A 16,598-nucleotide genomic window follows, 5' to 3' on the forward strand; every position below is an offset into this window, starting at 1 on the left:
GTCCTGTACATAAAAACTATTAAACATCAAGATTTGATTGAACACTTTTTATTAATCCATAATGCCAACAGATAAAGTGATACTTCCACACAGTAATGGATAATTAGAAAGATTAAAAGATTATAAAAGGGTACCACTTTTTTGAGAAGTATGAAGACATTTTTATTATGGTATATTGACATCAGATAAGCTCTGAAAATGGCATTTACCTTATTTGCATAAATAAATAATACTATTGTTAGACCAATAAGCCAAAAATATTTAAATATAAAAGGCAGATATAAACAGAATAATTTGTATCTTCTAGTAGCATTAGCTAATAAGCAAACAAAAGATACTTAATTTGGAGCAGTTTTTCGTTTTCCTGTTTCACTGGAAGCAGTTTCAAGAGCAACCACATCTGTGAAACCTTCTTTCTTCAGAACTTGTTTCTGAACTACCATTTCATCTTTCCTGTAGACAAACAGTTACATTACTAAAATCTCTCTGTCACACACACATGTATATATATATATATATATATATATATATATATACTATATCTATATTCTATATAGAGAGAAAAAGAGAGAGATTGAAAAAGAGAGAGAGAGAAAATGAGAGAGAGAAAGAGAGCGAAAAAGAGAGAAAGAAAACGAGAGAGATTTTTTAAAATTTATTTATGTATTCATTTATATGTCTGTACATAAACAACTATCTATCACATTGGGGTGTGTTTATGACACAGTGCAAAATTGTTAGAAAGTGTGCAATTGAAATACATTTTAGGTATGTGATAGTGTTACAGAATAATAAAAATCCAAGAAGTTTTTGTAAATATTATGAATCACCCCTTAGTTTATAATTCAGTAGCTAAACTAATTTTTCAAACTTATTTGATTGGTTTAATAAATATATATTTATCATAGCATTACAGCAGAATGTGTAATATGCACCTGAAAGTTATCAGACGGGTGTAGAGAAGAGGGAAAAACAGCATACACAGTATCACCCTCCAGAGTCCATTGTCAACACTTAACTCTCCCCACCAGACTCTGGTTAGAAATGCCTGGAAATAAATCTCAAATTTAGTTATGGCATAGACAGGCATACTGCGTTTTATTGTGCTTCGCTTTATTGCGCTTCACAGATACTGCTCTTTTTACAAATTGAAGGTTTATGGCAACCCTATGTCGAGCAAGTCCATAAGCACCGTTTCTTTCATGTAATTGGCAAGAGTCCATGAGCTAGTGACGTATGGGCTATACAATCCTACCAGGAGGGGCAAAGTTTCCCAAACCTCAAAATGCCTATAAATACACCCCTCACCACACCCACAATTCAGTTTTACAAACTTTGCCTCCTATGGAGGTGGTGAAGTAAGTTTGTGCTAAGATTTGTACGTTCTCAGCATTTTGAAGCCCGTTTCCTCTCAGATTACAGCGAATGTCAGAGGGATGTGAAGGGAGTATCACCTATTGAATGCAATGGTTTTCCTCACGGGGATCTATTTCATAGGTTCTCTGTTATCGGTCGTAGAGATTCATCTCCTACCTCCCTTTTCAGATTGACGATATACTCTCATATTCCATTACCTCTACTGATAACCATTTCAGTACTGGTTTGGCTATCTGCTATATGTGGATGGGTGTCTTCAGGTAAGTATGTTTTCATTACTTAAGACACTCTCAGCTATGGTTTGGCACTTTATGTATTTATATAAAGTTCTAAATATATGTATTGTACTTATATTTGCCATGATTCAGGTTTTCAGTATATTTCCTTTTGCAGACTGTCAGTTCATATCTGGGAAATGCATTTTTTAGAAATATATTTCTTACCGGGGGTATTGTCTTTTTTCAATTTATTGTCATTTTTCAAATTCGCGGGCAGAATTAGGCTCGCGAGGGTGCAAAAAGCTAAAGTTTATTGAGTCATTTTTGGTGCGAGATTTTTTTGGGGTGAAGTTACGTTAGTTGATGCAAATTTGTAATATCCGGCATCTTAGTTGATGCCAGGTCCTTTCACAAGGTTGCGTCATGTATGACGCAAGTGTGTCATTTCCGGACGTTTTTTGGTGCCAAAAAATATTTTTCTGTTTGTTGTGCTTCATACTTGGCGCCAAATATTTTCATTATTTTAGACCCCATTCCTATTTGCCTCTTGCCTTTTTTATGTCAGAGGGCTATTCTGTTTGCATTTTTTCCCATTCCTGAAACTGCCATATAAGGAAATTGATAATTTTGCTTTATATGTTGTTTTTTTCTCTTACATTTGCAAGATGTCTCAATCTGATCCTGTCTCAGAATTCACTGTTGGATCCCTGTTGCCTGATAACAGTTCTACCAAAGCTAAGTGCATTTGTTGTAAACTTGTGGAGATTATACCTCCAGCTGTGGTTTGTAATAGCTGTCATGATAAACGTTTACATGCAGTAAATGTATCCAAAAAGAAAGAACAACACGGAAGGGGCGCCAATGGTGCAGATCAATGGAGGTTTCTGGAGGTGTACCAATGTACTAAGATAACAGGGTACTCACAATAGATGAAGGCATTCAGGTATGCCAATAGAGGCGGGCTGGATTTTATCAGCAATCCAGCTAGCTGAACGAGTAGGCAGCTCTCTATTGGTATCCAAACGGAGGGAAACTAGAGATGTGAGACAAAGTACAGAGGCGCCAATGGTGCAGATCAATGGTGATATAAGGCACAACAACACCCCAATATGCACAGGATACTCACATGTGGTGAAGGCAATCAATTTTGCCCATAGAGACAGGCTGGATTTCACAGCAATCCAGCTAGCTGTTCCAAGGTGGAGTAACGGATGGGTGGGTGTCAGAGTGTTAATACTCTAAAGTAGCATAGCAACAGGAAGTATCAATTATAACACTAGGAGTGGATTTGATATAAAAATAAATTTATTTAAAAAGTATAAAAAATAATACCACTCATCTCAGTGTTAAAAATGTATCTTATACATAAGGAATACATGCGACGCGTTTCTCAGATATACTGTTTCCTCAGGCATGTTGTTACACAATTCTTAACCTCCTTATATAGGGCTATGCTACTAGGAATACACCCACAACCCACCCCACCAATTGTCAGATTTCAAACCAATCAAGGGCCATCATTTAATGTTGTTCGTAATTCCTAAAATCTCATAGGGTGACTAGGCTGTCAATCATTCTATAGTTGGATAGTTCACAAAACCAACTTGCTAATTTGTCTATATGGCTGTCAATCAAATAAGATGTTCGCGCTCAATCTCCTATTGCCATTCTAACTATTTCTATATTGTTATTCGGAGTGCGCATATCCAATCAGAGCACTGGCTAGGGGCGCGCCTCCATTGCCAATGCGTAACGTTATGTGCCGTAATTAGCATACACTGAAGTCTGAAAGTGTATGATACTAAATTACGGACAATGGTAAACAAAGTCTCCCATTGGTCTTGCCTGTGGTCACATGGTGGGGGGGCCCGTGTCTCTGCTACGTGTATTACAGGCTGTTAATGTAACTTGGGGAAGTATAGTGATTGGTGGCGGCCAGCCGTAAACAAAACCTCCCATTGCTCCTGCCTGTGTTCGTGTTAGACAGGTTGTGACTATTGGTCCGTGGGGGGAAAGCCAAAACTAGGATATGTGCCATAGTTAGACCCGATTGCTCTAAGTACAATTATTCCGCTATATGATGTTATTGCGATCATGGGAGCTGGTTACATAGTGAAACACCCATTCAAAAGGAATACTAATTCTTAAATAGACGAAAAATTTGCTATATTGACATATGTAACAACATGCCTGAGGAAACAGTATATCTGAGAAACGCGTTGCATGTATTCCTTATGTATAAGATACATTTTTAACACTGAGATGAGTGGTATTATTTTTTATACTTTTTAAATAAATTTATTTTTATATCAAATCCACTCCTAGTGTTATAATTGATACTTCCTGTTGCTATGCTACTTTAGAGTATTAACACTCTGACACCCACCCATCCGTTACTCCCCCTTGGAACAGCTAGCTGGATTGCTGTGAAATCCAGCCTGTCTCTATGGGCAAAATTGATTGCCTTCACCACATGTGAGTATCCTGTGCATATTGGGGTGTTGTTGTGCCTTATATCACCATTGATCTGCACCATTGGCGCCTCTGTACTTTGTCTCACATCTCTAGTAAATGTATCCATCAGTAGTAGTTCACTACCTGTTGCTGTTCCCTCAACATCTAATGCACAAGATATACCTGTAAATTTAAACTAATTTAATTCTGCTTCTATACAAAAGGCTTTGTCTGCCATTCCGCCTTCTAATAAATGTAAAAGGTCTTTTAAAACTTTTCATAAAGATGATGAATTTTCAAATGACCGAAAACATACTGAATTATCCTTCTCCGATGAGGATCTATCTGATTCAGAAGATCTTGCCTCAGATATTGACACTGATAAATCCTCTTATTTATTTAAATTGGAGTATATTCGTTCTTTGTTAAAAGAAGTGTTGATTACATTGGATATGGAGGAAACTAGTCCTCTTGATATAAAAACTAGTAAACGTTTAAATACTGTTTATAAACCTCCTGTGGTTATTCCAGAGGTTTTTCCAGTTCCTGATGCTACTTCTGATATGATTTCTAAGGAATGGAATAAGCCTGGTACTTCTTTTATTCCCTCTTCAAGGTTTAAAAAGTTGTATCCTTTGCCAGAAGTTAGATTGGAGCTTTGGGAAAAGATCCCCAAACTCGATGGGGCTATCTCTACTCTTGCTAAACGTACTACTATTCCTACGGAAGATAGTACTTCTTTTAAAGATCCTTTAGATAGGAAACTTGAATCTTATCTAAGGAAAGCTTATTTATATTCAGGTCATCTTCTTAGGCCTGCAATTTCTTTGGCTGATGTTGCAGCTGCTTACTTTACGCTTACAATACGTTAGCGCAACAAGTATCGGATCATGATTTGTCTAGCATTGTTAAGTTGATTCAACATGCTAATAATTTCATTTGTGATGCCATTTTTGATATTATCAAAATTGATGTTAAATCTATGTCTTTAGCTATTTTAGCTAGAAGAGCTTTGTGGCTCAAATCTTGGAATGCTGATATGACTTCTAAGTCTAGATTGCTATCTCTTTCTTTCCAAGGTAATAAATTATTTGGTTCTCAGTTGGATTCAATAATTTTAACTGTTACTGGGGGGAAGGGAGTTTTTTTGCCTCAGGATAAAAAACCTAAAGGTAAATCTAAAGCTTTTAACCGTTTTCGTTCCTTTCGACAAAACAAGGAACATAAACCTATTCCTTTCCCCAAGGAATCTGCTTCCAATTGGAAGCCTTCTTCAATTTGGAAAAAAATCCAAGCCATTTAAGAGATCAAAACCAGCCCCCAAGTCCGCATGAAGGTGCAGCCCTCATTCCAGCTCAGCTGGTAGGGGGCAGATTAAAATTTTTCAAAGATGTTTGGATAAATTCGTTCAAAAATCATTGGATTCAGAGTATTGTCTCTCCGGGGTACAGAATAGGATTCAGAGTGAAACCGCCTGTGAGAAGATTTTTTCTTTCACACATTCCGGTAAACCCAGTAAAGGCTCAGGTTTTTCTGAAGTGTGTTTCAGACCTGGAGTTATCAGGGGTAATCATGCCAGTTCCGTTTCAGGAACAGGGTCTGGGGTTTTATTCAAATCTATTCATTGTCCCAAAGAAAGAAAATTCATTCAGACCAGTTTTGGATCTAAAGATTTTGAATCGATATGTAAGAGTACCAACTTTCAAAATGATGACTATAAGGACTATTCTGCCTTTTGTTCAGCAAGGGCATTATATGTCCATAATAGACTTATAGGATGAATATCTTCATATTCCATCCAGATCACTATCAGTTCCTGAGATTCTCTTTCCTAGACAAGCATTGCCAATTTGTTGCTCTTCCTTTTGGCCTAGTGACAGCTCCAAGAATCTTTTCAAAGGTTCTAGGTGCCCTACTCTCTGTAATCAGAGAGCGGGGTATTGCGGTATTTCCTTATTTGGACGATATCTTGGTACTCGCTCAGTCTTTACGTTCTGCAGAATCTAACACAAATCAACTAGTGTTGTTTCTTCGAAGACATGGTTGGAGGATCAAGGGTAACCTTTTTAGGTTTCCAGATAGAGTCTCATGACTGCAGCATCGGACGCAATCCCTTTTGCTCATTTTCATATGAGACCTCTCCAGCTTATTATGCTGAACCAATGGTACAGGGATTATTCAAGGATATCACAATTAATATCCTTAAATCCCAATGTTCGACTTTCTCTGACTTGGTGGTTAGATCACCAGCGTATAATTTTAGGGGCCTCTTTCGTCCATCCAACCTGGACTGTGATCACAACAGATGCGAGTCTTTCAGGTTGGGGAGCTGATTGGGGATCTCTGACAGCACAAGGAGTTTGGAAATCTCAAGAGGCGAGATTACCAATCAATATTTTGGAACTCTGTGTGATTCTCAGGGCTCTTCAATTTTGGCCTCTGTTGAAGAGAGAACCGTTCATTTGTTTTCAGACAGACAATGTCACAACTGTGGCATATGTCAATCATCAGGGTGGGACTCACAGTCCTCAAGCTATGAAAGAAGTATCTCGGATACTTGTTTGGGTGGAATCCAGCTCCTGTCTAATTTCTGCGGTTCATATCTCAGGTATAGACAATTGGGAAGCAGATTACCTCAGTCGTCAGACTTTACATCTGGGAGAATGGTCTCTCCACCCAGATGTGTTTTCTCAAATTGTTCAGATGTGGGGTCTTCCAGAAATAGATCTGATGGCATCTCATCTAAACAAAAAACTTCCCAGGTACCTGTCCAGGTCCAGGGATCCTCAGGCGGAAGCAGTGGTTGCATTGACACTTCCTTGGTGTTATCAACCTGCTTATATTTTCCCGCCTCTAGTTCTTCTTCCAAGAGTGATCTCCAAGATCATCATGGAGCAATCGTTTGTGCTGCTGGTAGCTCCAGCATGGCCTCACAGGTTTTGGTATGTGGATCTTGTTTGGATGTCCAGTTGCCAACCTTGGCCACTTCCACTAAGGCCAGACCTTCTATCTTAAGGTTCGTTTTTCCATCAGGATCTCAAATCATTAAATTTGAAAGTATGGAGATTGAACGCTTAGTGCTTAATCATAGAGGTTTCTCTGACTCAGTGATTAATACTATGTTGCAGGCTCGTAAATCTGTTTCTAGAAAGATTTATTATCGAGTTTGGAAGACTTACATTTCATGGTGTTCTTTTCATAAATTCTCTTGGCATTCTTTTAGAATTCCTAGAATTTTACAGTTTCTTCAGGATGGTTTGGATAAAGGTTTGTCTGCAAGTTCTTTGAAAGGACAAATCTCTGCTCTTTTTGTTTTATTTCACAGAAAGATTGCTAAACTTCCTGATATTCATTGTTTTGTACAGGCTTTGGTTCATATCAAGTCTGTCATTAAATCAATCTCTCCTCCTTGGAGTCTTAATTTATTTTTGAAGGCTTTACAGGCTCCTCCGTTTGAGGCTATGCATTCTTTGGACATTAAACTACTTTCTTGGAAAGTGTTGTTTCTTTTGGCCATCTCTTCTGCTAGAAGAGTTTCTGATTTATCCACTCTCTCTTGTGAATCTCCTTTTCTGATTTTTCATCAGGATAAGGTGGTTTTGCGGACTTCATTTAAATTCTTACCTAAGGTTGTGAATTCTAACAACATTAATAGAGAAATTGTTGTCCCTTCCTTATGTCCTAATCCTAAGAATTCTTTGGAGAGATCCTTACATTCTTTGGATGTGGTAAAAGCTTTGAAATATTATGTTGAAGCTACTAAAGATTTCAGGAAGACTTCTAGTCTATTTGTTATATTTTCTGGTTCTAGGAAAGGTCAGAAGGCTTCTGCTGTTTCCTTGGCTTCGTGGTTATAGTTTTTGATTCATGAAGCTTATTTGGAGTCGGGTCAAGCCCCACCTCAGAGAATTACAGCTCATTCTACTAGATCAGTCTCTATTTCGTGGGCTTTTAAGAATGAAGCTTCAGTTGATCAGATTTGCAAAGCAGCAACTTGGTCTTCTTTGCATACATTTACTAAATCCTACCGTTTTGATGTATTTGCTTCATCGGAAGCTGTTTCAGTTTGATTCTTCTGCTTATGATTTAAGTTTTTTCCTTTCATTTATGAGAATAAACTTATATTTTGGGTTGTGGATTAATTTTTTCAGCCGAAAATGGCTGTTTTTATTTTTATCCCTCCCTCTCTAGTGACTCTTGCGTGGAGTTCCACATCTTGGGTATTGATATCCCATACGTCACTAGCTCATGGACTCTTGCCAATTACATGAAAGAAAACATAATTTATGTAAGAATTTACCTGATAAATTAATTTATTTTATATTGGCAAGAGTCCATGAGGCCCACCCTTTTTATGGTGGTTATGATTTTTTTGTATAAAGCACAATTATTTCCAAATTCCTTTGTTGATGCTTTTTACTCCTTTCTTTATCACTCCACTACTTGGCTATTCGTTAAACTGAATTGTGGGTGTGGTGAGGGGTGTATTTATAGGTATTTTGAGGTTTGGGAAACTTTGGTAGAATTGTATATCACATACGTCACTAGCTCATGGACTCTTACCAATATGAAAGAAATAAATTTATCAGGTAAGTTCTTACATAAATTATGTTTTTTCAACAACATATAAACACATAAATACACATGAATAAACATATATATATACTGTATATATAATTGATTAAATACCAGCTACAGGTATTAATGTATTTGCTAGTAGGTAATAAACGGATCCTGTTAATATATTAGTGATCCATTTAGTGCCGGTAATCTAGTATACTAATAATTCAAAAAACAAGACATTCTAGTAGATTATAGCCAGCACAAACCCATTTTAAGCTAATCACTCCAAATACTGTGTCATAAATGAACAAGTCATTCCCAAGGTTGCAATTAAAAATATACTTTATAAATCACTAGAACAATATCATTGACAAATTGTGTTGATATATAGTTAAGAGCATACACTTATGCAAGGCAGGGTACCCCAATACTGTGCTGGCTATAATCTACTAGAATGTAGTGATGTCCCGAACTGTTCGCCCGCAAACGGTTCTCAGCGAACATAGCTTGTTCGCGTTCGCGTTTGTGGGCGAACACATGGCGATGTTCGATCCGCCCCTATGTGTCATTATTGTGGAAACTTTGACCCTTTATGTCACAGCCGCCTGACACATTAGAGCCAATCAACATCAGACACTCCCTCACAGACACTCCCAGCTACTCGGAATCCGCCATTTTAGACTCATAACGACCTTGCTTTCTTAATGAGAGGACGTGTTGTGTTTTTGCTCCTGACATTAATAGGAAAAACATAGCTAGGCTAGTGTATTTAGTGTCCAGAAGGACTCCACTCATCTCTGCTGCAAGCACAGCACCCCAAAAAGCCCTTTTTAGAGCTATATTTCGTGCCGTTTTTTTTTTTTTTTTTTTTTTTATTAGCATTTGCCTGGCTTTCAGCTGTGTGTTTAAGGCTCACAGCATATGCTGTGACTACTGCCACCACTGATATCTCCCTAACAACATTAGTTTAAATTTAACTAACCCAAAAATTTAATTATTTTTCTAGTGTAATTGTTTTTCATTTTCTATCAGGCCAGTGTCACACAGCATATACTCTGGTTCATTTCTCTGTGCCAGCAAGCAGCCACTAGTGTTAATATCCGTTTATAACATTATTTTAAATTTAAAAAAAAAAAAAAAATATTTTGCTAGTGTAATCTAATTACATTTACTATCATGCCTGTGTCTGACATGCTCACTCAGCATTAATATACCTCCTTTTTTTCAGTATTTTGGTTAATTGGTCTGTGCCAGGCAGCCACCCAGCACTCATATCTATTCTTCTTCACCTTAATTTTAATATAAAAAAAAAAGTTTAATTTGTTTGCTAGTGTAATCTAATATCATTTTCTATCCGGCCTGTGTGTTTTGCTGACATAGGCCTAGATTTAGAGTTCGGCGGTAGCCGTCAAAACCAGCGTTAGAGGCTCCTAACGCTGGTTTTGGCCGCCCGCTGGTATTTGGAGTCAGTGATTAAAGGGTCTAACGCTCACTTTTCAGCCGCGACTTTTCCATACCGCAGATCCCCCTACGCCATTTTCGTAGCCTATCTTTTCAATGGGATCTTCCTAACGCCGGTATTTAGAGTCGTTTCTGCAGTGAGCGTTAGAGCTCTAACGACAAGATTCCAGCCGCCTGAAAATAGCAGGAGTTAAGAGCTTTCTGGCTAACGCCGGTTTATAAAGCTCTTAACTACTGTACCCTAAAGTACACTAACACCCATAAACTACCTATGTACCCCTAAACCGAGGTCCCCCCACATCGCCGCCACTCGATTAAAATTTTTAACCCCTAATCTGCCGACCGCCACCTACGTTATACTTATGTACCCCTAATCTGCTGCCCCTAACACCGCCGACCCCTGTATTATATCTATTAACCCCTAACTTGCCCCCCACAACGTCGCCGCAAGCTACTTAAAATAATTAACCCCTAATCTTCCGACCGCAAATCGCCGCCACCTACGTTATCCCTATGTACCCCTAATCTGCTACCCCTAACATCGCCGACCCCTATGTTATATTTATTAACCCCTAATCTGCCCCCCTCAACGTTGCTGACACCTACCTACACTTATTAACCCCTAATCTGCCGAGCGGACCTGAGCGCTACTATAATAAAGTTATTAACCCCTAATCCGCCTCACTAACCCTATCATAAATAGTATTAACCCCTAATCTGCCCTCCCTAACATCGCCGACACCTACCTTCAATTATTAACCCCTAATCTGCCGACCGGAGCTCACCGCTATTCTAATAAATGTATTAACCCCTAAAGCTAAGTCTAACCCTAACACTAACACCCCCCTAAGTTAAATAAAATTTTTATCTAACGAAATAAATTAACTCTTATTAAATAAATAATTCCTATTTAAAGCTAAATACTTACCTGTAAAATACATCCTAATATAGCTACAATATAAATTATAATTATATTATAGCTATTTTAGGATTAATATTTATTTTACAGGCAACTTTGTAATTATTTTAACCAGGTACAATAGCTATTAAATAGTTAAGAACTATTTAATAGTTACCTAGTTAAAATAATAACAAATTTACCTGTAAAATAAATCCTAACCTAAGATATAATTAAACCTAACACTACCCTATCAATAAAATAATTAAATAAACTACCTACAATTACCTACAATTAACCTAACACTACACTATCAATAAATTAATTAAACACAATTGCTACAAATAAATACAATTAAATAAACTATCTAAAGTACAAAAAATAAAAAAGAACTAAGTTACAGAAAATAATAAAATATTTACAAACATAAGAAAAATATTACAACAATTTTAAACTAATTACACCTACTCTAAGCCCCCTAATAAAATAACAAAGCCCCCCAAAATAAAAAATTCCCTACCCTATTCTAAAATACAAATATTACAAGCTCTTTTACCTTACCAGCCCTGAACAGGGCCCTTTGCGGGGCATGCCCCAAGAATTTCAGCTCTTTTGCCTGTAAAAAAAAACATACAATACCCCCCCCCCAACATTACAACCCACCACCCACATACCCCTAATCTAACCCAAACCCCCCTTAAATAAACCTAACACTAATCCCCTGAAGATCTTCCTACCTTGTCTTCACCATACCAGGTTCACCGATCCGTCCTGGCTCCAAGATCTTCATCCAACCCAAGCGGGGGTTGGCGATCCATAATCCGGTGCTCCAAAGTCTTCCTCCTATCCGGCAAGAAGAGGACATCCGGACCGGCAAACATCTTCTCCAAGCGGCATCTTCTATCTTCTTCCATCCGATGACGACCGGCTCCATCTTGAAGACCTCCAGCGCGGATCCATCCTCTTCTTCCGACGACTAGACGACGAATGACGGTTCCTTTAAGGGACGTCATCCAAGATGGCGTCCCTCGAATTCCGATTGGCTGATAGGATTCTATCAGCCAATCGGAATTAAGGTAGGAATTTTCTGATTGGCTGATGGAATCAGCCAATCAGAATATAGTTCAATCCGATTGGCTGATCCAATCAGCCAATCAGATTGAGCTCGCATTCTATTGGCTGATCGGAACAGCCAATAGAATGCGAGCTCAATCTGATTGGCTGATTGGATCAGCCAATCGGATTGAACTATATTCTGATTGGCTGATTCCATCAGCCAATCAGAAAATTCCTACCTTAATTCCGATTGGCTGATAGAATCCTATCAGCCAATCGGAATTCGAGGGACGCCATCTTGGATGACGTCCCTTAAAGGAACCGTCATTCGTCGTCTAGTCGTCGGAAGAAGAGGATGGATCCGCGCTGGAGGTCTTCAAGATGGAGCCGGTCGTCATCGGATGGAAGAAGATAGAAGATGCCGCTTGGAGAAGATGTTTGCCGGTCCGGATGTCCTCTTCTTGCCGGATAGGAGGAAGACTTTGGAGCACCGGATTATGGATCGCCAACCCCCGCTTGGGTTGGATGAAGATCTTGGAGCCAGGACGGATCGGTGAACCTGGTATGGTGAAGACAAGGTAGGAAGATCTTCAGGGGATTAGTGTTAGGTTTATTTAAGGGGGGTTTGGGTTAGTTTAGGGGTATGTGGGTGGTGGGTTGTAATGTTGGGGGGGGGTATTGTATGTTTTTTTTTACAGGCAAAAGAGCTGAAATTCTTGGGGCATGCCCCGCAAAGGGCCCTGTTCAGGGCTGGTAAGGTAAAAGAGCTTGTAATATTTGTATTTTAGAATAGGGTAGGGAATTTTTTATTTTGGGGGGCTTTGTTATTTTATTAGGGGGCTTAGAGTAGGTGTAATTAGTTTAAAATTGTTGTAATATTTTTCTTATGTTTGTAAATATTTTATTATTTTCTGTAACTTAGTTCTTTTTTATTTTTTGTACTTTAGATAGTTTATTTAATTGTATTTATTTGTAGCAATTGTGTTTAATTAATTTATTGATAGTGTAGTGTTAGGTTAATTGTAGGTAATTGTAGGTAGTTTATTTAATTATTTTATTGATAGGGTAGTGTTAGGTTTAATTATATCTTAGGTTAGGATTTATTTTACAGGTAAATTTGTTATTATTTTAACTAGGTAACTATTAAATAGTTCTTAACTATTTAATAGCTATTGTACCTGGTTAAAATAATTACAAAGTTGCCTGTAAAATAAATATTAATCCTAAAATAGCTATAATATAATTATAATTTATATTGTAGCTATATTAGGATTTATTTTACAGGTAAGTATTTAGCTTTAAATAGGAATCATTTATTTAATAAGAGTTAATTTATTTCGTTAGATAAAAATTATATTTAACTTAGGGGGGTGTTAGTGTTAGGGTTAGACTTAGCTTTAGGGGTTAATACATTTATTAGAATAGCGGTGAGCTCCGGTCGGCAGATTAGGGGTTAATAATTGAAGGTAGGTGTCGGCGATGTTAGGGAGGGCAGATTAGGGGTTAATACTATTTATGATAGGGTTAGTGAGGCGGATTAGGGGTTAATAACTTTATTATAGTAGCGCTCAGGTCCGCTCGGCAGATTAGGGGTTAATAAGTGTAGGCAGGTGTCGGCGACGTTGTGGGGGGCAGATTAGGGGTTAATAAATATAACATAGGGGTCGGCGATGTTAGGGCAGCAGATTAGGGGTACATAGGGATAACGTAGGTGGCGGCGGTTTACGGAGCGGCAGATTAGGGGTTAAAAGTGTAATGCAGGGGTCAGCGATAGCGGGGGCGGCAGATTAGGGGTTAATAAGTGTAAGGTTAGGGGTGTTTAGACTCGGGGTACATGTTAGAGTGTTAGGTGCAGACGTAGGAAGTGTTTCCCCATAGGAAACAATGGGGCTGCGTTAAGAGCTGAACGCTGCTTTTTTGCAGGTGTTAGGTTTTTTTTCAGCTCAAACTGCCCCATTGTTTCCTATGGGAGAATCGTGCACGAGCACGTTTTTGATGCCGGCCGCGTCCGTAAGCAACTCTGGTATCGAGAGTTGCATTTGCGGTAAATATGCTCTACGCTCCTTTTTTGGAGCCTAACGCAGCATTTGTTTGAACTCTCGATACCAGAGTTAAATTTATGGTGCGGCCAGAAAAAAACCCGCGGAGCGTTAACAGCCCTTTTACCGCCGAACTCCAAATCTAGGCCATAGAGAGGCTACTGTGTTTACTTGCTGCCCTCCCTAGTCTATGAGCCACGACTCATATGTGTTTAACCTTTTTTTAATTTCCCCCGCCAAAAAATAATTCCAATCATTTTTCTAGTGTAATCTAATAGTATTTTCTATCAGGCGTGTGTGTATCCGACTTACAGAGCCTACTGTTTTTAATAGCTGCCCTTCCAAGGCTATCAGCCACGACTCATATGTATGTGCTTAACCTTTTTCTTAAAATTTCCAACAAAAAGTCTTTAAATCATTATGCTAGTGTAATCTAATTGTATTTTCTATCAGGCCTGTGTCTAACTGTCTATCTGACTTACACAGCATACTGTTGTTATAATTGCTGCCCTACGTAGCAGCCAGCCAGTGCGACCACTCATAGAGTCATATGTGCATTGCACTTCTTAACTTAATTTTAATATTAAAATCTAAAATTTTAAAATATTTTGCTAGTGTAATCTAACTTAATTTTCTATCAGTCCTGTGTTTTTGTCACTTACACAGTATACTGTGTTAAATTGCTGCCCTACCAACCATCCACGACTCATATCTGCCAGCCTGTCTGCCAGGCCCAAGTAGCCAATTAGTGGCACCAATCACAATTCTTGTAACAGTAATTAAAAAAAAAAAAAATCATAATTTTTTGGACTGCAAATATTCAGTCTCCTAGTGCCATTGAATTTCATTTACCTCCTGCCTGCCACTGCCAGCCTTTTGTGCCAGGCCGTCTAGCCAACTATTTACACCAATCATAATTGTTGTCACAGACAGTATAGTTAGTAATTTAAATAAAAACATTTTTTAGTGTTGATCATAATCCTCAGTTTGCTCGTGCCCTAGAATTGCACTTTTCTACTGCCTTCCAAGCCTGTGTGCCAGGCCTACTTGAAAAATATTTACACCAATCATAGTTGTTGTGACAGTATTCTTAATAATTAAAAATTAAAATTGTTGGTAATAGTTGTTGTGAATCCTCAGTTTACTGGTGCCAGTGAATAGCACTTTCCTCCTGCCTTGCAGCTTGCTGTGTGCCCGGCCCACCTAGCCAATTATTGCCAGCAATCATATTTCTTTTAACAGTATTGCAAAAATTGTCAATCATCACTGTTTTGACTGTCAGTAATCAGTCTCCTAGTGTCCTTGAATTGCATTTACCTCCTGCCTGCCAGCCTTTTGTGCCAGGCCGTCTTTCCAACTATTTACACCAATCATAATTGTTGTCACAGTATAGTTACTAATTAAAATTAAAAAATTCTTGATTGTTGATGATCTTAATCCTCAGTTTGCTCGTGCCCTAGAATTGCACTTTTTTACTTCCTTGCAAGACTGTGTGCCAGGCCTACTTGAAAAATATTTACACCAATCATATTTGTTGTGACAGTATTCTTAATAATTAAAAATTAAATTTTTTGTTAATAGTTGTTGTGAATCTTCAGTTTGCTGGTGCCATTGAATAGCACTTTCCTCCTGCCTTGCAGCCTGCTGTGAGCCAGGCCCACCTAGCCAATTGTTGCCAGCAATCATATTTCTTTTAACAGTATTGCAAAAATTGTCAATCATCACTGTTTTGACTGTCAGTAATCAGTCTCCTAGTGTCCTTGAATTGCATCTACCTCCTGCCTGCCAGCCTTTTGTGCCAGGCCTACTCGAAAAATATTTACACCAATCATAGTTGTTGTGACAGTATTCTTAATAATTAAAAATTAAAATTGTTGGTAATAGTTGTTGTGAATCCTCAGTTTACTGGTGCCAGTGAATAGCACTTTCCTCCTGCCTTGCAGCTTGCTGTGTGCCCGGCCCACCTAGCCAATTATTGCCAGCAATCATATTTCTTTTAACAGTATTGCAAAAATTGTCAATCATCACTGTTTTGACTGTCAGTAATCAGTCTCCTAGTGTCCTTGAATTGCATTTACCTCCTGCCTGCCAGCCTTTTGTGCCAGGCCGTCTTTCCAACTATTTACACCAATCATAATTGTTGTCACAGTATAGTTACTAATTAAAATTAAAAAATTCTTGATTGTTGATGATCTTAATCCTCAGTTTGCTCGTGCCCTAGAATTGCACTTTTTTACTTCCTTGCAAGACTGTGTGCCAGGCCTACTTGAAAAATATTTACACCAATCAAATTTGTTGTGACAGTATTCTTAATAATTAAAAATTAAATTTTTTGTTAATAGTTGTTGTGAATCTTCAGTTTGCTGGTGCCATTGAATAGCACTTTCCTCCTGCCTTGCAGCCTGCTGTGAGCCAGGCCCACCTAGCCAATTGTTGCCAGCAATCATATTTCTTTTAACAGTATTGCAAAAATTGTCAATCATCACTGTTTTGACTGTCAGTAATCAGTCTCCTAGTGTCCTTGAATTGCAT

General features: G+C 38.2%; 1 protein-coding gene across 1 annotated transcript in view; it reads right to left on the reverse strand.

Annotated features, from left to right (window-relative positions):
• The window catches only part of TRPM2 (transient receptor potential cation channel subfamily M member 2), a 272,602-nt gene that overhangs the window by 105,878 nt on the left and 150,126 nt on the right, over window positions 1–16,598 (reverse strand). Inside the window, exons 15-16 of the mRNA XM_053712880.1 lie at window positions 936–1,048; window positions 1–3 (exon numbers count right to left, since the gene is read on the reverse strand). The exon at window positions 1–3 is cut by the window's left edge and continues 235 nt beyond it. Coding sequence (XP_053568855.1) covers window positions 1–3; window positions 936–1,048 — 116 coding nt within the window. The remainder of the gene's footprint in view (window positions 4–935; window positions 1,049–16,598) is intronic.

Source organism: Bombina bombina, chromosome 1 (genome assembly GCF_027579735.1).
Source record: "Bombina bombina isolate aBomBom1 chromosome 1, aBomBom1.pri, whole genome shotgun sequence".
Classification (NCBI taxonomy): domain Eukaryota; kingdom Metazoa; phylum Chordata; class Amphibia; order Anura; family Bombinatoridae; genus Bombina; species Bombina bombina.